General features: G+C 42.0%; 1 protein-coding gene across 1 annotated transcript in view; it reads left to right on the top strand.

Annotated features, from left to right (window-relative positions):
• The window catches only part of VSNL1 (visinin like 1), an 81,223-nt gene that overhangs the window by 23,662 nt on the left and 34,807 nt on the right, over positions 1-22,754 (top strand). Inside the window, exon 2 of the mRNA XM_054566543.1 lies at positions 8,303-8,469. Coding sequence (XP_054422518.1) covers positions 8,308-8,469 — 162 coding nt within the window. The 5' untranslated portion in view covers positions 8,303-8,307. The remainder of the gene's footprint in view (positions 1-8,302; positions 8,470-22,754) is intronic.

The following is a 22,754-nucleotide window of genomic DNA, read 5'->3' as shown; positions in this document are numbered from 1 at the left end:
TTGGTAGACACATGGACATGTCACTTGCCCCTCAGGATGCCCAGGTCCTCTCTCTGAGAGCAAGGAGAGGACATGCACCACTGATGCTCAAGGCTGCTTCTCACCCTGTGACTGGGGACTTGCAGATGACGTGGGTGTCCCTGGTCTGCACTTCTCTCTCACCACTCCCTGCTGCTCTGAGATAAGGGCCACAGTCCTCCCCCACTGTGAGTTGGCAGCACAACCCAGAATGCAATCTGCTGGACAGAAGGCTGTGATTATTAATGAAAGCATTTCCTCTGTTACCTCGCAGAACTAAGCGAGGTCCTGACACTGCCAGAGACGGCCCGTTCTGTTCATAGAAAATGATTCTCTGTAACACATTGGAGAGTCGCAGAGAAGACGCACAGGGAAGTAAAAATAAAATGCAGAAAAGTGGGTGGATGCTTGAAACACTCACAGATGAAAGGTTACCAGCTATTAATCAGCTCACACTTCTGTTCAGTGGGTGAGCGAGGAATTAGATGGAAACTTTACTCAACAGTTGATGCTTAGTCAGGGCTATGGGGTCCTCAGATGACTTTCCTCTGTCAAGTCAGAGATGAAGCACTTTTACTTGAAGGAAGGGGAGTAAACAGGACCAGAGTAAATTCTCCATGTCTCACAGTTTGTGGCATATTTCTGTTGACCCATACTAGGCCTGGTGTAGGTATTGAGGTTAGAATGACTCCTTGACATCTAGACCTGTCCCCTGTCTTCTGAAGCTGCCCAGTTTGCTAGGTCCCATGATCAGGATAATAATAGCTCCTGTTTGTTGAACATCTGCTACATGGAAGGCACTGTTGGAAGGAATGTAATGTGTTATCTCATTAATTCTTGTAACAACAAAATAAGCAAATGCCATCATTTCCATTTGACAGATGAGAAAACTGAGGCTCCAATGGGCTAAGTAACTTATCAAAAAGTCATATACTTTGCATGAAGCAGCAGCACCATTGGACCCCAGGTCTGACTCCAGCATAGTCTTTTCTTCATTAAACTAAGCTTAAGTGAAAAATATGTCCTTATTGACAGAGAAGGGAACCCACAGGATGGGGTAAAAGAGAAATTGAGTCTGAGCAGAAACTTTTCCAAATTATAGCCTAGCACCTGGGTGCCATGTGTAGCATTGGTCTAAGCTGTGGTTCCCAGGTACTTGGGAAATGTTCTTTGTGCCTGGGAAAGAAGGAAGAAGATGGCAGTCAAGTCTGATCCCCCCAAAGCTGATGAGGCTCCATGAAGCATTGCAGGTAGAGACCCTGAGCACTTGACCACCTAGTTACCAGGTCAGTTTAGTTTGGAACCTCCTAGTCAGATTCAAGGGCTAAGATCCAGTGGCTCAGCACTATCCCATCCAGTACATCCCCAGAACCCCTTCAGGCTCTCAGCTCCTGAGCTATAAGAGGGACAGCCTAGGGAAAGAGACCACTCCTCCCACCCTGGTGACAAGGACGGGGATTGGCTCTTCCCAGTCCTACAGGGCCCAGGACTTCTGGCCCATCTCAGTGCCCAAGGATCACAGGCTTCCCAGGTTTATTGCTGAGGCTCAGGGGCCAGGGCACTGCGGGGTTCTGTTACTCCCTGCGTCCCCTGGCATGTGTCCCCTAGTGTCCCAGGGGCTCCTCTAGAAAACGAAGGAGTGAGATCAGATGATTGGTCCCTGGAGCTCCCTCTGCTTTCACTTTCCTGTATACTTTCTGAAGTGAAACTCTTGCCACTTACTCCAACACGACCACTGCTACTGCCGTCAAGATGTTCTTCCTCATTTGTTACAGATCAAATGAATAATTCCTCATCTTGAGTCCCTAGAGTGCAGCCTGTGCTCCCTGCCTGTTTCATGCTTGTGGGCCAGGACCTTGGCTATAGTCTCATGAGGTTCAGAGTTTGAAGTAAAGTCACCAGAGAACACCAGGAGAAAGATTTCTCCCCTTATCTGAAGTTGCCCTGGTCTCCAGAGACAACCCAAAAGGCCAGCCTGTGAGCAACACGCTCCCTGCGCCCTGGGAAATGCTGCTGGGAGCTTGTAAGCACTTGGCTTTGGGAGGATGAAGGAAGGAGGAGCAGAAAGAACCAGAGTGTCAGATATTTGCCTTTATTTGAAAAGAATACCCCACACAATGTGCTGAGCAACTTTGAGTCTTGGTTTTCAGGGTTGTTTTAACCTTCTCTGGAAACTAGCAACCTAATGTCATTTGTTTACAGGATCCAAGAGGGGTGGTAATGGGGATTGTTTGACCATCTTGGCACAGAGATAAACACGTCTCCTGGCTTATAGGCTTTGAGTGTTTGCCTGGGAGACAGCTCACCTAGGGGGTGGGAGGGTGGGAACACCCAGGCAGGTCAGGAGGCCCTGGCTCTGCCATCAGTTGCCCGTGGGATCTTGGACAACCTCAGACTGTCCAACCTAAAACAAAAGGGCATAAAACAGAAGAGCCCAGAGACAAATCTTTTCAGGCTTTTGTCATCCTTGGTTATGTGAATTCTAAATACTTACAATGCTTACTGCTAATGTGTTCAATTCAGGATCTTGAAACTACATGAGGGATGCCGCATGGAGGCTGTGAGGAGTGGAAGAGAACTTGGGTCATATCTTCTGCTTTGGGTGTTTTCTCCTTAGACTATCTATTTTAATTTTTATTCAAGTTTACATCAGTGCTTCCCAAATTAACTGAGACTCATACTCATCTGAGTTGCTTATTAAAAGTACAGAATTCCCTCAAAGAATAGCTCTCATGAAGCTATATTTTTAACAAGACAAGCAAGGGTGATTCTTGTACATGAACAAGTTTAGGAAACACTGTTTTAGAGTTTTTCACATGGGGACCAGTTGCCAGGTGAAGTTGCCAGATCTGGTGAGAATTTATCTCCCTGCTCCTTGTGATCTGTAGCTCTGAGCTGTGAGCGTTCATCTCACCGTGCTCCCTATTCCAGGAGGTGGGACTGTCTCCTGCATTCAGCTCAGAGCCCTCTGAGATTGGAACTATGCCTTCCCTGCATATCCCACTGTGCCCAACACAGGACCTTTCTCATAGAAAATGTCTATAAATGTCTGCTGAACTGACTTACCCAGAGTTAACCAGGCCATGGATCATGAATGATACAAAACCATGCTATCAAGAAGACAGCATTGGAACCAAGCCTTGCATAAGGAGTTAGGTATAGACAGGTGGTAAGGAAAAGAAAGGGTGATTTGGGAAGGAGTTGAAGTCTGAGCAAGGCTAGTCTCTTCCAGTTATTTCCATGTTCAGGTGAGGAGCCCAGGGCCTAGAGAGAACCCAAACTGTTAAAGGCTGGACCCAGGTAACCTGACACAAGAATCAGCGCAACTTCCAGTCAAGGCTCCTTCTGTACCTGGCACTGTCATGTATTCCATAGACCTCCAACCTGAGCCCTGAAGCCTTTTTTTCCTCTGCTCTGAGCCCTCTTTTCAGGGCTGTTTCCCTGTTGATGTGATCAACCTGCTGTATGTGCACCTGTGGCTGGACCACTCCACCCGAGCCCTCCAGTCTTACATGAATCTCTCCAGGCTAATAGCCAGATTACCTGGGAGAAGCTGGACCTGCTGTTCCATGTGCCATGTCACATGCAGCAGGCTCTGCTGTGCCCTGGGAAGCTGGACTTAGATTTCAGCATAGGTCAGAGAAAACTCGGGGCAAGACACATGCGTGCGCACACACGCACACACAAATGTATTCTTTTTGAATCCTTTATAAGACCAAAAGTTTTTATAGAGGAAAGATGTTCTTGGGTGCATCTCAGCTCCCCTGGTGGGCCTTTCCCTCTCCAGGACATTGTCCAGCTTTCTCCTTCAGGCACTCTTACATGCTCTGTCTGCCTCTTCTGCTCTGGAACCCTGCTATCAAGACAGGGGAGGAAGTGGACAAGGCCAGTTAGAAGGTGGTTGCAAAATCCATACAAGAGATGACAGTCTGTATTAGAAACCAGTGGGGCTTCAGGGAATTCTTTCATTCTGTACTAAGCTTTTGACCAGCTCATTGAGCTGCGGTAACTTACTTAATCTCTCAGTTCTTCAGACTCCTCATCAGTAAAGAAGGGATGATGATTATCTCTTTCTTACAGCATTGTTATATGGGCAAATGTTGCACAAAGGCATTTTGTAAACTGCAGTGTGTAAAAATGTACCCTTTCCTGCATTTAAGGAGGTCTGGGCTTCCACTTGAGGGCCTAGCACTGGTAGGGTTCTGCCCATAAGGACCCCTCTGCCAGTCCCACTTTGTGCCTAGCACTGAGCGTCTTTTTATTGTAACTCAAGCAGTGAGAAATTATTTGGTTTGCAGTTGGGCTGGTTTTTACCTTGTAGCTGAAACTCAAGCTTAAAAATAATGCACTGCAAAAAAACTGTCCCCTCCCTTTGAAGGTAACAAACACTCAAGTACTAACAAGTTCTCAGGTAAAAACACATGTGCTGACTCTTCGATACAGCCAATTTGAATTCTGTGGCTCAAATTTTCATATTCACAAAACATGTTGCAAATCAGTGAATGGCAGGGGAGTAGTTTAGAAGGGCCTTAAAGAGTATCTGGTCCAACTCACTCACTTATCAAAGAGGATACTCAGCAACAGGAAAGGGAAAAATTATACCCAAGGTCAGAGAATCAACTAGGACAGAGCTGGAATAAATCTCCCTCAGATTATATCATGAAATATTTTCAATAGGAACGTGGTGAGCCTTACTTTCATTTTTACCTCTTCTGTATTCTTGGCCCCAAGTGAAATATACTGCTCAATCCCTATCACTACAACCCCAGAACAAAAGGAGTGCAGGTAGGGAGCATTAGCTCATGGATCCTGTTTCGTTCATTTATCAAACAGTACTAAGGACTACCCGTATGCCAAGAATGGAGGGTACTGAGATAAAAGACAGGGGCCCAGCCTTCAAGGTGTTGAAATTTTGTGATGAAGGCAGACAAGGAAACAACCTCTAGGAGGATAGACTAGTTTCTCTACAGTTTAATGAAGCGTTCCTACCATGTGCTGCCTGCATTTTATATTTATACTTACGGTTACATTGATTCTCCTCATATATAGATTATGATGAGACTGATTTTTCCAGAAGAAAAAAACCATACCAAACACCATAACTTAATGAAGATCAATGACAAGGTCCTTGAGCACCTTCATAATGGCTCAGTCCCCCTCCTTCATTCATTCCTTCAAAAAATATCAGTGGAGCATGTAGAATGAGGTACCAAGGATGTAAAGATAAATAGACAGTCCTCTCTCTCAAGAAACTAACAATCTAGTAGAGAAATAAAAAATGATCGTGGAAGCTCCTGCCAGATAATGGGGATGCCTAGGAGAACAGATGCCTGTGTTGACCTGGGAAAGTCTACACAGTTTTCACAGAGGAGGTGGTGCGTAAGCTGAAGCCACTTAAAGAAGAAATACTTTGCTGAGCAGGCAAAGGGCATGCCATTCTAAGAAAAGAGAATAGCATGTGCAAGACATGGACCTGTGGAAGCATGTAAGCCTGGGGACCTGTAATAGCTGGTGATTTCCTGGCTGGCATATGAGGCAAAAAGACAGGTGAGCAGGCAGGACCTAGGCTGTGGTAGGAAGATGGGGCTACATTGTGTAGACAATGGAGAACTGTTGAGGGTTTCAGGGAGAGGATTAGAATGGTGAGGTTTATATTTCAGAAATTCATTCAAGCAGAAAAAAGTGGGTTGGAGTCAGAGAGCCCAGTGAAGAGGCTGATCATTAATCCAGGCAAATCCTGATGAGGGCATTGTCAGTGCCACTTCGAGCCAGTTCAGAACTTGATTTTCTGCATGATTCACCTATTGCACACATACCTGAGTGATGGTGCTGAGCATGAGGTATAACAAAGAAGCATGAAGTTATGTATTTGAGTCTTCAGAACTGTGATTCATGGTCCTGACAGTATTCTCTGTGCATGTAAGAGACCAGCCTCTCCCCAGGCAGTTGGAACAGTTCAAGGAATCATAAATGATCCATGGAGAATCCAAGCTTTCTTGCCTAAGAGAGAAGCTGACACTTTGACCTTCTAAAGGCATTTGGAGGTGGTGGTTTTAAATAACCCTTAATCCATTTTCCCTTTATTAATACAAACTTACTTCTGAGCTTGTAGTTTTGGTAAATCTAACTATTTTTCAAATAAGGCCCTGGCAAAGTGACTAATCTTTGTCTCATCATTTTTTTTCAGTGCCAGGAGGTGCTGATTCAGCCTCTTACACCTTCCTGTGGTTGCTCCTCCTGTTCCTGCTCCTAACATGACTTCCATCGCCGCTGTCTGTCTGTGATTGTACATAGGTGTCTTGCAGGTCCAAGTTTAAATTTTAGTTCTGCCACACATTATTTGTATGACCTTGAGAGAGCTGCCCTAATCCCTGTTCCTGAGTTGTTGTAGGGTCTTAGGCAAGTTCGTGAAGTGCTCAACACATTACCTACCCCACAGCCAACACTCAGTATTCGGTAGCTGTTATTCTAGTTCAATAATGAAAATTTGTAATTCTCTACTGAAAAGAACAAAGTGAAGTACTGAAAGTTTTGGTAATACTCGTACATCTGTTGATTATCAGAATAATGATGAATTACAGTTTTCCTACTCAGATGAATTAAACCTGACATCTGAGTACCTACTTGATTTCCATATCCAGCTGTAGAATCCCACAGTAACGTATAATTAAGAGACAGTTGCTAATAAGAGACTTGGAACTTGAAATTAGGAGCAAAAATAAGTAGAGAAGTTCCATGAGAAAAGGGCATAGTTGCTGATCCTCAGGCCGTTTTCTCAAACAGAAGAGCCTAGAACACAAAGGGCCATCTTCCTGGGACCTTCTCATGGGGCTGTGTGTTGTTGCCACGGCACCAAGAGGGAGGCCTTCTGTGGAGGTGGGGGCTTGGTTTCATTTCAGCGGAATAATTGTTCAATGTTACCAAAGAGGTTACTGACAATTGGTGTGGGATCTGTATGAGAAGAAGGCAAAAAACAAACAAACAAAACAAACCAAAGTGTGGAATGAGATTACCTTTGCTGGGCTATTGAAAGTATAGACCTGCCTAGAGCCTTGCAGAGAATTTGTCTCAAGCACATTAAATGAAGCACTAGGTCCACTTGTGTAAACTCTTCAAAATCTAACAGGATTTTAAAGATTTTGTAACATTTTTCTTAATCTGGTGGTCCCTTAGATTTTCAAGTTTACTTTGACTTTTTAAATAAATGTGTGATTAATTTATTTTGTTTTCATTTTTTTAAATTACAAAATAATTCTAAAGTGAAATTTTAAAAATGTACCTTTAGTTGTCCTGTGTTAATACAACTATTGTAATTTTGGAGTATTTTTTTAATCTTTGTTTACTTACCATTTCTTAATTAGCCATCAGGGTGAATCTGAAGGAGTTTTATTATTACATATGTATTATTAAGGAAGAAATTGAAGATAAAGCAGTTCATATTGACATAAGTAACAGACATAGTAAATGGCCAAATCAGGAATAAACATCAGGAATGACATCAAATCTATGCTCTGTTCATCTACACTCTTACTGTGATAATGACCACACAACCTGGTACCTAATTGATGTAGGTAACTTTATTTTATGCACTATTATTTTTACTTTCTAACAGTAATAATAAAAGAATGGGATTATATCAACTGAAATTCATAAACTAATTTTTTTAAAAAGCCACCAAGCATTGGTCATCACTAAAAACAGTGTTGTGGGAAGCCTCTGAAGACGAAAAGAGAAATAGAGACTTGGTGTGACTAACAAAATTGAGCTGTTTCCATTTGAAAAAATTTAAAAAGCGGAGATTCCTTACCATTGCTAATCAGATTTTCCAAGCCACTTTTTGATCATTTGGCTAGAAAGCCTTCTTATTGTTCTTGTCAATAATCTCAATATCCCTACAAACTAAATGTAGAATTAGGCACCCGGGCAGCAAATGCCAATAAACTTAATTTGTAGAAGGAAAATATAAACAGCCTCCATGTACTTTATATGAGTAGCATAAAAAGGGACAGTTGCCCTCCTATTTGGTCATCAATGCCATGTGAAAGATGGCATGTGATGGAAGAGGACGAGCTCTACAGCCCTTTGAACTGTGAGAAGAGTGTTTTGTGCTTATCTCTTCTCTAGAATACCAAATAAAAGAAAGTGGACTTGGGGAGACTTTGATCTGACATCCTGAAGTTTGGAGTTCCCACCAAAGAGCTGCTCGGAACTCTAGTTTGGCTCCTAACCAAGTCTGAAATAATCCCAGCCATAGCACTGATTGCGTTAATTTGCTTTTCTTCAGGCAGAATGGGGAAACAGAATAGCAAACTGGCCCCCGAAGTAATGGAGGACCTGGTGAAGAGCACGGAATTTAACGAGCACGAGCTCAAGCAGTGGTACAAAGGTTTCCTCAAGGACTGTCCAAGTGGGAGGCTGAACCTCGAGGAATTCCAGCAGCTCTACGTGAAGGTAAGTTGTTCTGTCCATCTCTTTTTTTCTTCAGGCCAGAACACATTGTCCTCATGAAATGTAGCGTCATGTGGAATTATAACTCAAAGTAGCCTATTTGTTTCACCCAAAAAACAAATTAGAAACTTACTCCTAGATATAGAGAACAGACTGACAGTTGTCAGAGGGGAGGGGCTTGAAGGACTGGGTGAAAAGGGTGAAAGGATTAAACAAACCAACAAACAAAATGCTCATAGACACAGACAACAGTATGGTGATTACCAGAGGGAAAGGGGTAGGGGCAGGTAGAAGAGGATAAAAGAGGGGTAAATGGTGGTGGGAAGAGACTTGACTTGGGGTGCTGGTGAACACACACAATACAATATACGGATGATGTATTACAGAACTGTATGCCTGAGACCTAGATAATTTTATTAACTAATGTCACCCCAATAAATGTAATAAAAATTTCAAAAATAAGTAAAAAAAGAAAAATTGACAATTTTAAAGATGCAAAGGGGTGTGCTTTGTTCCAGAGATAAGCAGTTTCTGAACAAGAAGAGTAATTGTTCGATCAAAACACTGGTAAAAGAACAGTAGAATTTTAGTTAATCGTGCTTGCTGATGATTATTGGCAAGCTGCTAATTACACTATTGTTTGGCTTGAAAAGGTATCTGCACCTCTCTCAGTTAAAAAGAAAGTACTTGGATTTTTTCAACCAAGAAAGGTCTTTCTATTTTCAGATAAGAAAAAAAATTCCCACATTTAGAAGGGTTTAGGGGAGGTATGGTGGACATCAGGACATTAATGTCTACACATGGACTCTCAACTCAGCATTTTGTGCTGTTTATAAGCTTGTCTTTCCTTGAACATTAGATAAAACTGTTCCATGGAAGGTATAATTTCTTCTGCAGTGGTATTTTTTGGATTTGTCTGAGTTTATCAGGCATAATTCAAAACATTCCATTTTGTGTCTTCTTACATAATGTTAGGCTTGTGGAAGAAATGCATGTTTTTTTCTTTTAACTTTTTCTGACTAAAATACCAAATAGAAAATGTTGATTTTATCACTTAAGTGTAGCAACTGTCTATTTGAGCAATCTGAAACATTCACATGCATATATATGTGTGTGGGATGATTGCATAAAATATTAAACATTGTCATTGTCTCCTGAAGTTGAACATTGTACGTAGCCCATGCTCCAGAATTCCATCCTTGCACATGTACAAGAAAGGACATGTATAAGAATGCTCATAGCTGCACTGTTCACAATAGCAAAACTGGGAAACAACCCAAATGCCCATCAAAGGGAGAGTGGAAAATAAACTGTGGTATATTCACACAAGCAATCAAGAGATTTAAACTGTAGCAACACTAAAATATTAAGTGAAAAAAATAAGTCTCAAAATATTCTTAATTAAACACAAATAACATAAAAAATATTGTATAAGGCTACAAATGAATGCCATAAAATCATATAAAAAAGAAAGCAAGAGAGTGATGGACACAGAATTCAGACTGATAGTTATATCCAGTGGGGAAAAGGCAAGGGATGTGGTTATAGTCACATGGTTAGATATAAATTGTGTTGAAGTCATACCTATGGTTTTGAGTGGTGAGTTTGCAGGTATTTATGTCATTATTAAAAGCTAGTTAACCCTGCATGAGTGTTATTGCAAAGCTGAGCACCTGAAGGTACTAGGTATATAAAAATCTATGTCTACAAGTGTGTGTAGTAAGGTACATATATACCAGCATGCATGTGTGTAGTAAGATTACTGTGACATTTCTAAGAAAATCTAAGTAATTCATGTTTAGCATGCAAAGATCTTTTATATAGAAATGTTGAGAAATGCATTGATTATTCAATTGATATAAGTTGCTTTTGCAGAGAAGTGTTATGGTATGCATATTCCTAGATTATTGTATATATCACTCTTTATAGTTTTCAAAGTCACATCTTCCACTATTTTATTACCCAGGAGTTAGCCTGAGCCTCAGAACTGCCTTCATTCTCAGCCTCAAGGAAAGTACAGACAAATGAGATTTGTCAAAGCCACTTTCATATCACTAAAGGTCATACAAGCTGTCACTCTGTGTTTAAGAGAGCTCTGTGTGCCATGTTCATCATTATTTATTTAAAATGAGAGGAGTTTTGCCTTTGAAGACCTGATTGAAATGCAGGAAATAAGGTATTTCATTTGTATACTGGAAATACTCAGCACTGAAAAATCACCAGCCTCAAGAAGGGGAGAGGGGAGGATGTAAATATTAAACACAGCTCAACATTTTGAGGTACAACTCAAACTGACATATAGGTACCAACATCATCTCCTACTTACACCTCCCCGACTCCACCCCAGGGTGGATTTTGTTCTAAGAAAGGAATACATCACTTTCTGGATAGGGTTTAGACTCTTGGCAGCCTCTGTTTTTTTTTTTTTTTTTTTGCAGTGATGAATGTCAACTAAATTTATTGTGGTAATCAATGTGCAATATATACATTTATATACATGTATCACCATTATATTGTATACCTAAAACAAATACAGTGTTTTATGTCAGTTATATATTTTTTGAAACCATTTTATGTATTTTTTTTAAATTTTATTTTAATTTATTTTTTCAAATACATTTGTCTCTGCCTACCCCCCACCACTTTCCCTTGCCCCCTCCCCCCTTCCCTCCCTCAGCTCTTGTGATAAAGCAAGAAAAGTCTTCCTCTCCTTCCAGAGTTGTCCAAGGACATAATTCAAAGAAAATTCATATAGAAAGTATGCCACGTGCATAGTAAAAAAGAAAAGGAAGACAAGTCTGATAGGCTAGAAGGGAAAAAAAGCACAGAAAAATGTGAATTATATAATGAGGACCAGGAGAAGGGCTGACAAGAAAAGAAATGTCCTTTAATGCTGCTGAAAAATGCAAATATTCAGCAAGATGCAGTCCTCCTAGGGAATAAGCACTTTTCAGTGGCTCCTTCTAGTTCAATGTAGACATTGAGACATCCTGCAATACAGCTGAGCGAGCAAAACTGCTGGTGGCCTCTGCCCCCCTCCTGTCTGTGGTCAGCCTGGCGCATCTACTGTCGCTGACCTGACCCATTTCAGGCTTCAGGAGGGCACCTCACTGCTGTAGAACAAACTCTGATGAGGTGTGCGGAGGAGCAGAATGAGAGGAGAGGCCCTTCTGCAAAGCCAGGAGCCACACACCCTCAACTTTAGAAGCTTTTGTAACCAAAACAGGAAGGAACTGTTTCATTGAGTCTATGTTTTAAAATGTTTAAAACTGAGGTTCAGAAAAATGAGGCAATTTTCCCAGTGTCACAAAAAGACTGAAGTAGGAGAATGGACAATGGACACTAGTATGCTGACTCTCACAGCCTCTCGACTGGACTCTGTGGCAGGCCCTCATCGAGCCTTCCCCTACCTTTACTCTATTTCTGCTCGAATGAGCTTTGAACAACACAGATCTGGGCATGGTCCTTCTAGCCTAATACAAGTTTCATTTTTCAGTCATATTGACCACAGTTACTTCATTTTGAATAATGTAAGGCCCAGTGGCTAGCAGAGCCTGCTGTGGAGCAAGCATCAGTGTTTGTTGAGGGAATTATCTTAAATGCTGGCTGTGTGTCTCCTTCCCAGGAAGCCTTGTGGTGGAGACCAAAGGACTGTCCTGCCAGCCTGGAGGCTCTCACAGGCTACTCGGAAAGACATGGTTAACCACAGTACAAGGCAGAATGATACCCTTGCTTATGGTGGGTCAAGAGTGGAAAGGAGAGGTTAATTTCAAAAATGGGATAGTAAAATAAAAAGTTAATTAAGGCAATGATGGAGGACTTTTGGGTTTTAAGAAGATAAAATATCTCTGAGGAGATATTTTTACCTTTTTCAAGCTTGGTACCTGTGATAGGCTGAACTGTGTCTGCTCCCACAAATTCATCTGTGAAAGTACCTCAGAATACGACTGTATTTGGAGATAAAGTCATTAAAGAGGTAATTTTAAGTGAAAATGAGGTCATTAGAATGGGCCCTAATCCATTATGGCTGGTGTAATAAGAACGGAAAGTGTAAGGACACAGGGAGAAGACAGCCACCTATGAGCCAAGGAGAGAGACCTCAGAAGAAACCAACATTACCAACACCTTGATCTTGAGCTTCTACCCTCCTAAAGGGTGAGAAAATACATTTTTATTGTTTAAGTCACACAGTCCGTAGTATTCTGTTATGGTGCCCCCAGCAAATTAATATAGTACTGGTTTCTTCTCTGTTACAAGCTTCTCACGTGCAAACCCAGAGCTCCCAGTATCTGATGTATGGACACTCTGGCGCATTCAGTAATGTCTGTGTCTCTGGTCACAGACATTGTAGGAGAGGTTTCATTGTCCCACCACAGCACTGCTGTGAGGGTTTGGCAAAGGAGCTTTTGCATTTCGTCACAAAGACCCATGTACCTGACATTTTCCCCCAGGAGCATTTCCTATTTCCAACAATCATAGTCATTGCCAAGTCAAGATCACAAATTAAAATTGAAGGTTTGTGATTTTAACTATATTTTCAGAGAAGCAGCCACAGTTTCAAAAAGAAAACCTACACTGGCAAAGAGCAAGCAACTACGTGAAGGAGGAATTGTCCCTGTCCAAGGACCTCTTTCTTGAAAGTCTGATGCCAGTCTTTTTTGTTAAGTCACTGTAACATCAAAGCAGAAGAAACCAGGTAACAAAGCTGGCAGAGTCCTGAGAAGCCCCAGATAAATTCTGGTATTTCTTTGGATTTTGACTGTCAGGACTGTTTGTGTCAGGGCCACTTGAGTAGGTTCAGGTTGAGCTGAAAAAGCCATCAGGGGGTAGTGAAAAATGATCATGGGATTTAAAATCTGGCAGACCTGAGATTCAATTCTAGCTGTGCTACCTTTGCCAGATTTCTCTCTCTCTCTCTCTCTCTCTCTCTCTCTCTCTCTCTCTCTCTCTCTCTCTCTTTCTGAATCTCTGTGCCCTCATCTTTAATATGGAAATAATAAGCCCAGGCCCATCACCATCACCTCAGTGGTGGAGGCCCAAAGGAAAGAAGGGAGTGAGAATAATTTTGCAACCTGTAACAAGATGGCTTTCTGTTGTGAATGATGATCTACTCATTTATTCCCAAAGAGGCAAGGTGAAAAATAGGTTTTATTTTATGTGCCAAAGCCAATGACAGCATAGCTGGCCTACAGAGGGAGGATGTGAGGCTCTATTGGTGTCTACCATGTGTTCCAAGGTGGGGCAGCTACCATGGCCAGACCATAAGGCTATGCCAGCCTCATTCCCATCACAGATCCTTAGACACAGAACTTTGTGTCCTCCCCAGCACAAAGGTGTCCCCCAACCCCCTGCTGCCATGTGAGTTGGAGGGTGGCAGTCAAAGCCGTTATGCAGTCCCACCAACCGCTCAGTGTCCTGCACCACACACCCATTCAACTGCTCAATCCCTACTGTTGATCATTTTGCAGATGAAGGAAGAGAGAAATTTTCAGAAGTAACTAAAAAGCTAAAGGTGCTTCTTCTTGGCTTTAGTTAATTCTCCTAATCTGCTTTTCAACCAGGCAAACCCCATTGCACCAAAATTTCTTATGAGTGTTAGGTGTTTGGCAACTTGGAGGTGTGCCTGAAGCAGGTGGGATGGTGAGTCTAGAGAACAATTTGACCATTCCCAATTCAACTGTTTGGATTTCAGTAAAATTTATTTGCATATAACAAAAGAGTTTCTGCCAGGTCATTCCATGTCCATCCAAACCATTTCCTACAGAGCTTCTGTAGTTTAGTCATTAAAAAATGTACTTCCAGCTTATCCATAGAAAAGTGGGTTTATTTACTAATTCACTTAAGACTCATCTCCCCTGTGCTTCCTGTCGGGCAGATGCTGTGCTGGGCAGTGTCATGAGTAAGCTCAGAGCTTGGTGGAGCTAGAATATCATCTTATTTTTGTATAATGCTTTCACTTCCCAAAACCTAGGAGAGTCTTCCTTGCTCCCCCCATTTGCAAAGCCAGAGGGAGAGTCTCTTCCTCCTTTGTGTTCTCAGGACTTTAATCCCACACCTCCTTTCACGAGGACGTTATAGTTTTGCTGAACAACTCTGCAAACTTTCCTCACATTCTCACCAGTTAGAGCCCTTCTCTATTCCCCAGAGCCTACACTTTTGTCAGTGTTTTGTCTGAAAACACATAAATACGGTGTGGTTTAATCAGAGGGCTGAAGTACACCCTGCTCTGCCATATACTAGCCATGTGAACTTTGAAAAATCTTATGCTTAAAGGTTTGTTAAATAAATCAACAAAGCACTCCAGACCTCAGTTTCCTCATCTATCAAGTGAGGAGAATTCTCCAAATCCTGAGTAGTTCATGTCAAAGCCAACCAAAGTGCTTTGTAGACAGTGAATTGTCTTACCCAGGTAAGACAGTGGCTAGATTAAGGCACTAGGGCATGGGAAGTCCTCCAGATGCCAAACAGCCCGGTATCTTGGGCTGTGGCATTGTCAGGAACAGGGAATTCCTCCTTCTGCCCTTCTTGCATTCTTGCAGCTAGACTACTAATAAAATTGGCACAAGGAAGAGTAAAAGACAAAATCCCCAAATTATTATATGTTCATGGGAGAATTAAAGGAATAATTCTCTGATAGAGAAGTGGAGCAGGCCATTTATATATTCTTTACATAAAAAAACAATAAATTAGTTGGGACTTTGACAAGACAAAAGAGAATAGGTGTTGGGGTATGTAGTTAGTAAGGAATTTTAGTAGAATGTAAGTTTGGGGCAGCATTAGTAAAATTGACAAGGGTTTGTTTGTATAAGCTTCTCAGCCCTGGATTCTCTATCTCTGGCTATAAGGTTGTCTGATCCTTAGTCCAACTGCTCTGCACCTTAGCCCTTTGATAGAAGGAAATATACCTCTCACATGAAGATTTATTTCCTTCATTTATGCATTTATAGAGACAGAAGAGCATCAGAGCACTCCTCCTGCCCCTGCTGCTTCTCAAGTGAGTTTAATTCAAAATAACCAACATGCATTGTGGAATATTTTGTGGCAGTCTGCCCTGGGACTGAACAGCGTCAAGAGCTGGCTCCCCCATCAGATATTTTATCAAAAGAAAATGTGACAGAGACGCCTATTACAGCTTTGCAGCCTCAGATTCAAATCAAATTTGAAAATAAAAGTCTTGGCTGAAAAGTGATTTTTGGATGATCAGTTATCAGGGATTCAGATTCTGCTCATTCATAAGAGGTAATTAGGAGTAGGCCTTATTAAAAATTTGTTTGGCAGTGCTATATACAGAATCATGTTAATTCCTTCGGGAAATAGACATTACATAAGACACTAAATGTCATCTGGATTGGGCTGGTGAGGACACTAAAACTTTCAGTGAAAACCTAGGAATTCATTTCCATTTAGGATGTTTCCCAAACATGATTGAGGCTACACTTGAACTTGAATTAATGTAGAAAACAAAAGCTTGGGTCTGACATCTCAAGAAAGAGATGACAATAAAGTTCCAGTTCTGGGAAAACAAAGTCCCATGTGAGGCTCCAAAGGCATTTCACATGGAGAGACTGTCTCAGGGAATAGCTAGCTACCAGTGAGTCTTGCATTAGAGAGAGCCTTTATCCCAGAGGGGTTTAAGCGATAACCTTCTCCTGTCTCTAAGGGTGCGAAATTCTTTTGGATGGCTTCCACACCTTGGGATTTTGCTTTCCTGTGATACCACAGGAGTCAGTTAGAGAGATATCAATGGTCTTTGCAGCCATGGTATCCAAAGGAATGCTCTTACATGATACCTTGACTTCTCTGTTCTCAGGATAAGATTGGAAATAGCCCTTTAGAAGTCTTTCAGTCCACCCCTTTTTCTCCCCAGCTCACCTCACCCTGAATTTACAAAAGGAGAAACTGAAGCCCTTGGGATAGGGAGGGACAGTCCAAGATGGAGCAGTTTCTTAATTGCTTCAGTTAACACCCAAAGGATGAGTCTCGGCTCCATCCTGGTTATGGAGGTTTTAAGCCAGGAAGACCACCTCTCCTCTACAGCTAATTGTTAAAAGACAATCCATTTTATATTGGAAATAGAGCCAAAGAAGAAGAAATAGCCCGTGTCTGTTACAGGATTGGATTTAAAGATACAAAATCATATCTGGATTTCTCTTTGGAAAGCTGTTTTACATTATTGGACTTTGATGACCTTTTGAATGGGTGATAAGGACTTAGATTTGGTACCATTGACCCAACTTGGTGGGAATTATTTCTTTCCTCCCCTCCTGTGGTTTATCAAGCACCTACCAGAGAAAGCTCTCCATCATATTGATTATTGTTCTCATGTCTCCACATGAAATATTCTTGGATCTTTATTTCTCTCCAAGGGTGGTTATGCAGCTTAGCACCCCATCCTTGTGATTGCCCTGATGTTGCTGTAAATCATTCCTGTATTATGTCAGCTTCTCCCCTCCTAGATGAAATGCAGTCCTGTCATAACTGGGGAGGAATTGGAGAGAGAGCTGTAAAATAGTCCTGAATGCACCTACAAAATGTCCAAGGGCTTCACTAGCTCTGTCGCAGAAGAATCCCTGTGTAGATAGCAATACAGAGAAGTGACTAGCAATCATGCACTGTCAGCAAACACTATCAGGAGGTATCTATAACAAGCCTGCACCCTGGAACTATGGGGAATGCAGAGTTTGAGCAAGACTGCTTCACTTGTGTAAAGTGCTTGCAACCTAATACAACAATCAACATAGACAGCTAAGAGATGATAGAGAAAGTAGTATCTGTCCCAAGATCAGTAGAGATATTCTAGCCTAGTGAATTCTTATATAAATATCTTCACTGAAAATTTCAAGATACCTTGAAGTATAGGAAGGAGTTGCAACTGCAAGGGTGACATTCTTAAGAGAAGGAACAGCCTAAGCCAGAACACAAGGCAGGGAGACAGGGGGATGGCATGGGGGACAGCAGGCAGCTGTGTTGGCTGAAATGTTGGATGACCAAAGAGGTAACAGGGGGAAAGTGAGAGTGGAGATGTGAGGGGCCTGATCACAGAGTCATCCAATGCTGGGGAAGCCCAAAGTCCTGAGTGTATACACAAGGCAAAGAGATGGCTTCTGGTCAGGAGGTGTTAGATGACCACAGACATTCTGATGACCTGGTATTGTATTCTTCTTAAAATAGCATAATGACAGTACCAGGAATGAAAAGGTTTTTAGGGGGGGGGGTTTTGGTGTTTTTTTTTTTTACTTCCCTGGTAGGTGTTCATAGTGACAGTGCGTGAAGCTGCAAGAGCTCACAGTGTGTCCCTCAAGCAAATGACTTAGAGCTAGAATAGGCTGAGTTATTCTTTAAACATTTACTGTCTGTACCTTGTGTGTGCTACACCAGACTGAACTCTCAGGGGATCACAGGCAGGACAGCCATGGAAGTCCCATGCCATCGGAGGGTATAAAACCTTCCAAACAGACAAGTACAGACATAACACACGAGCTGTGAGGTTTTGGGTCAGTGGGAGCTTTGGGGGCTCAGGGAAGGAAAAAGGAAACATGGCACCATTTTTTGAGCTTCACTTCCTACTTTTTTCCTTGACATATAGAAATGAATAAAATATGGTGCCATGTTCCACAGACAGAAGTTTCATGTCGCTGAGCAGAGGAGATGGGGACAAAAGCTAGGTTAGGGTTAAGACAGGTAGGCATGGACTTAGTTTATTCCTCTGTAAAATGAGGGAAAGAGCTACAGACCTCTTAGATTCCCTTCCAATGCCAAGATTCTAGAATGCAAGTGGACCTATCACGAGATATCTGCTAGTATGTCCCTGTGCCACACGTTACTTGCCATTATGGCAGCTTTCCTGTTTGGCTTCCTACAGGGTCAGAGACTGTGTCTTATCTATTTCTGTATCCTCAACTCCCGATAACAAAAATTAGTTGGTTGATAGAACATGTTAAAAAGAACTCTGTCTTACAGCTTAACTGAAATTCAGTTTGAAGAATAAATGAAAGGAATGGAACATGTTATAGCATATTATCGAGCACAATAAACCTACAGAGAATCATAATGAACAGTTTTGATATAGGGTGTTTAAATAAACAGGATGTAACATAACAGGATAACATAGCATCCCCATTCTCAGAGTCAAGTAGTTAGCTAATTTTCTTATGAATATGCAATGCACTTGCCAGCAAAGAGAGTAGTCAATGAACTTCCTTAAGTACTACTTTCCCAAAGAGGAAATGAAAGGATAAGATATAAAGCTCAAGATGTCTAATATAAGAAAGCTATCTGGGTGACTTGAAAATTAGGCTGCATGTATTCGAGTTTGTAATGAGATTGTCAGAAAAAAATGTGAAAACTGAAAGGAGTTTCTTTTAGAAGAAATGCGAGGTAGACCACAAAAGACAGGAATGGTCTGTTTTCTAAGTAAATCTCACTGCATAGTCAAGGTAGGACTTATTTTTATCCGTATTCTTTAAAAAAATGTAACATGTCTATCAGGAGCACAAGAAATGATGACATACTGTTAGAGCTAATATGTTGTGGCTTCATAGTTTGGCCCCAGTCAAATCTCTTGCAGACTCTGAAGCTTGTGCCTGGAGACATCTTTCAAGATGACTTAGCTGGGTTGCCAGGGTAACTCCCTGGATGAGGATCTAGATGGCTTGGGGAGAGATTACATAAGACAAGACCAACTGCAAAGAGTCAAGGGATGTCCTGGAGTCAAGAGGTGAAATGAGCTGGATGAAATATTTCTCAGCTTTTAGGATAAGGACATGGCGAGGACATTTGAAAGTGGGTAGCATTAGACACCCGGATCAGCCACCTAAATAGAAAAATCTTAGTGGTCAGACTGAAGAAGAAAGATCTGGGTACCTAAGGATCCCACTTGATACAGAATTAATATAATAGTATATATCCAGTAAGGAACCATTTCTTGAAGAATCAGTCTAACTATCTCCTTTTAAGATTTCAAGTATATTGAAGGTGCTCTGTTATTTTGTGTTAGGGACCTACGTCAATATGTGTTTATTGTTTAAATGGATGAATGACTGCCTTGAAGGACCAAAACTCTATTGAATTAGTAACTGTCAATAGAAGAGACATGAAGGTCTTCAAGGGTGTACACACACACACACACACACACACACACACACACACACTCTCCCAACACACACTTTAGTTAGGATAAAAGTTCAACTGAGGGCAACAGAGACTCACATGGTTTCAGCATGGCTGAAGAATATTTTTCTTTCACAGAAAGTCCAAGCTTACCTGGCAGCTCTGCTCCATAAGCTTGAGGGACTCAGCCTCCTTCTATCCTGATGCCCCTACCCGGGGTGTTGCTCTGAGTCACAAGTGGCTCCCCACAGTATCACTTTCCAGCTAGTGATGAGGAGAAGACAGGAGTGGGAAAATATGCCCTTACCTTTAAGGGCAAGACCCAGAGATTGCATTCATTCCCTTAGGCCATATCCAGTGTTTAGTCTCATGACAACACCTGGTTGTAAGGGACACTAGGAAGGGAGCCTTAGTTTTGGGTGGCTGTATGCCCAACTAAAAGGTCCATTACTGTGGAAGGAGAGAATACTAGACAATGGGGGACTGCTAGCAGCGTCTGCCCAGAGGGAATGTTTTAGGGGGCTCCTTCCTGTCATCAGCCTCAGTTCTCAAGGTCAAGTGCAAGATATGCAGCTATTTGAGCTTCCCTGTGGATGGGATTTGGGGCCATGACTGGCAGAAATGGACTCTGTGTGTGATTCTGCCTTACCAAGAATGGGTGGTGCCCAGGTACCCTGTTTGTTCTACTGCCTGGGCTGAGCCAGGCAGCCTCTCCTGAGCTTCGCTCTGACTCTCACTGGAGCCCAATGGAAACCTCATCCAAATAGAGAGTAAATCTGATCATAAAAGTCTGTGTGATTGGTCACTATGTTTGCTGCAGTCAGTGGGGTTTATTTTTTAAACACAGGAAGCCATTGTCCATCATTTGCTAGTCTAAGACTCTCTATCACCTCTGCTTGTGCCTGCTCCCCAACTCTTTACACCCCTTGGGGCACCTCTGCTGCATGTGCCACTGGCCTGGTAGACCATGATTAGTACTTGTGTTGCTCTCCTTATGTCATTTTGGCAGCAGAGGCACTTATTTTCTCACATGACTTGAATAACATACAAAGATGAGGACTGTCATGGCATCAGAAAAATGCAGCATCACATGAAGGACAAACAATGGGTGAGAGATGCTGAGACATTATAATCACACTTATAATAAGATTTACTGATGCAGAATGACTGGTCTTTGTATTTCATTCATCCATCCATCCATTTATCTATCTATCTATATATACACATTTATTCATTAAACATTGAGCATCTGCTGTCTGAGGATACTGAAATGAACCAACAGCCATGACTCCTTTCCTCAGGGAGCCCAGCCAGTGGGGGAGACCATCAAGTAATCTGGAGGTGATGATACAATGAAGTAAATGTTGTGCTAGATGTCATTTAAAAATGAGTAGTGCTGGGAAGTGGCTCTAGGGGGCCTTTCCAGAAGAAATAATAATTGAGCTACATCTTAAGTCAGTCAGGTGGCAATGAAAAGAAGGAGCTCCTAACAGCAGCAAGTATTTGCAATCTTTTTTTTTTTTTGCCAAGATTTATTTTTTCCTAGTCATAGTCCACAGAATCCTCTTGCAAGGCAAGATCCTAGATATTTCTCAGTCACACTAAAAATACATTCATAATCTAATGGAAACAAACACATGGTGAAAGGTTCCCCTTCCTGCCCATTAGTCAGTCCTTTATCAAAACAGCCCTGTCGGGGACCGAGACCATGACGATGGATCACAACGTGTCAGTGATATGGGACTGGAAGCATCCGGGTGACAGGGCCTTGGCTGTCCGTCTCCACTGTGTGTTTCCAAGGAACCTTCCTCTGAACTCGAGCCAGTCAGGGCTACAGCTCAAGGCCCTGAACTGTTCTCGCTTTGATCCAATCATGCTAGTGTTGGCTTCTTTTCCCGGGAAACATAAAAATCTTTTTTCCATAGAACAAGCAGTTGTGACTTTTTTTTTTTTGCCCTGATGTCAGTTTCAGAAAGACAAAAGAAAAGGAAAGGAAAGGGAACTAATATTTAGTTAGTTCCTACTATGTGTCTAGTAGATGCAATGAGAGAAACAGAGGTGATAGAATTCTTGGAAACAATATTGAGTACTAACAATATCAAGAATAAGAATAATAGCAAACACTTATGCCACATTTACTATGTGCCAGGGACAATTCTATGTATTGTATTAACTCTTTTAATTAATACAACTGCTTTTTGCACTATGTACCATTACTATCTCCATTTTGCAGAGGAGGCAACTGACCAGAAAGAGAGAAAAGTAACGTGTCTAAGGTCACACAACTAATGAATGGCTGTGTGGTATATAAGTTTTAACTCTGTAACTCCAGGCCTTGACCTTACTGGGCAATCTTGAACAACCTACATAAACTCTCTGAGCTGCCATTTCTTCATCCAAATGATGGAGCTAGCTACACCTCACACACAGCGCCATTGTGAGGCTCTCAGTTGTGCTGAGAGATCAAGCCTGTTCAGAGGTCAAATGCAGGGTGACCATGCCATGTAACACAATTGCAGTAGCACACTCATGCACAGCTGCATTGGGGCAGGCTTTGCCCAGGAATTAGGGCTTGAACTGAATCAAAAGGTGCACTTGCTCCAGGCTAAGAAGAGGTTTGCATGATTATTCTGATCAGGATAATGACAGTGGTGGCTCTGAAATTAGGCAACTCTGTCTCTGAGCTGGCCACTTCCATTTTCTCGTGCCTTGGTGTCTGCTTCATAGCTCCCTGCCCCATGCCTGCCTACTCTGTTCTTGCCCCACCTCTCACCCAAACCTGCTCTCCCAAATGTTTCTAATCAGTTTATTTATACTGACACATTGATGGCTGAGTAGACTCAATGTGTATGTCATGGTCGGGAATTTGTAGTCTATCAGGAAAGCCAAAATAATAAAGATGAGATTTCACGCCTATGGAGGGAACCTTTTTTATGTGCTGAAATTCATAGCACATCACACAGGTGGACAAGGCAAGGTTTTTTCAGTCATTAAGAGTGAGAATTTGATAAACTGTGTCCTTTTCTCCAGGTGTGTGTGGGGTACGGTGTGTGTCGGGGGTAGGGTGTGTGTGTATGGGGGTGTGTGTGTTAAGGGTGGGAAAGGGATAGGTGTTTTGAAAGTTTTTGAAAAGTTTTTGCCTTTCCTGACTTTGGCTGCTTTGGCCACTTTGGCCAAGG

The sequence above is a fragment of the Pteronotus mesoamericanus genome, unplaced genomic scaffold (assembly GCF_021234165.1).
Source record: "Pteronotus mesoamericanus isolate MK-2021 breed Mesoamerican mustached bat unplaced genomic scaffold, CSHL_Meso_final contig_101, whole genome shotgun sequence".
NCBI classification, from domain to species: domain Eukaryota; kingdom Metazoa; phylum Chordata; class Mammalia; order Chiroptera; family Mormoopidae; genus Pteronotus; species Pteronotus mesoamericanus.
The sequence above is the reverse complement of the archived record's forward strand: the minus strand, read 5'-3'. Positions and strand labels throughout refer to the sequence as shown.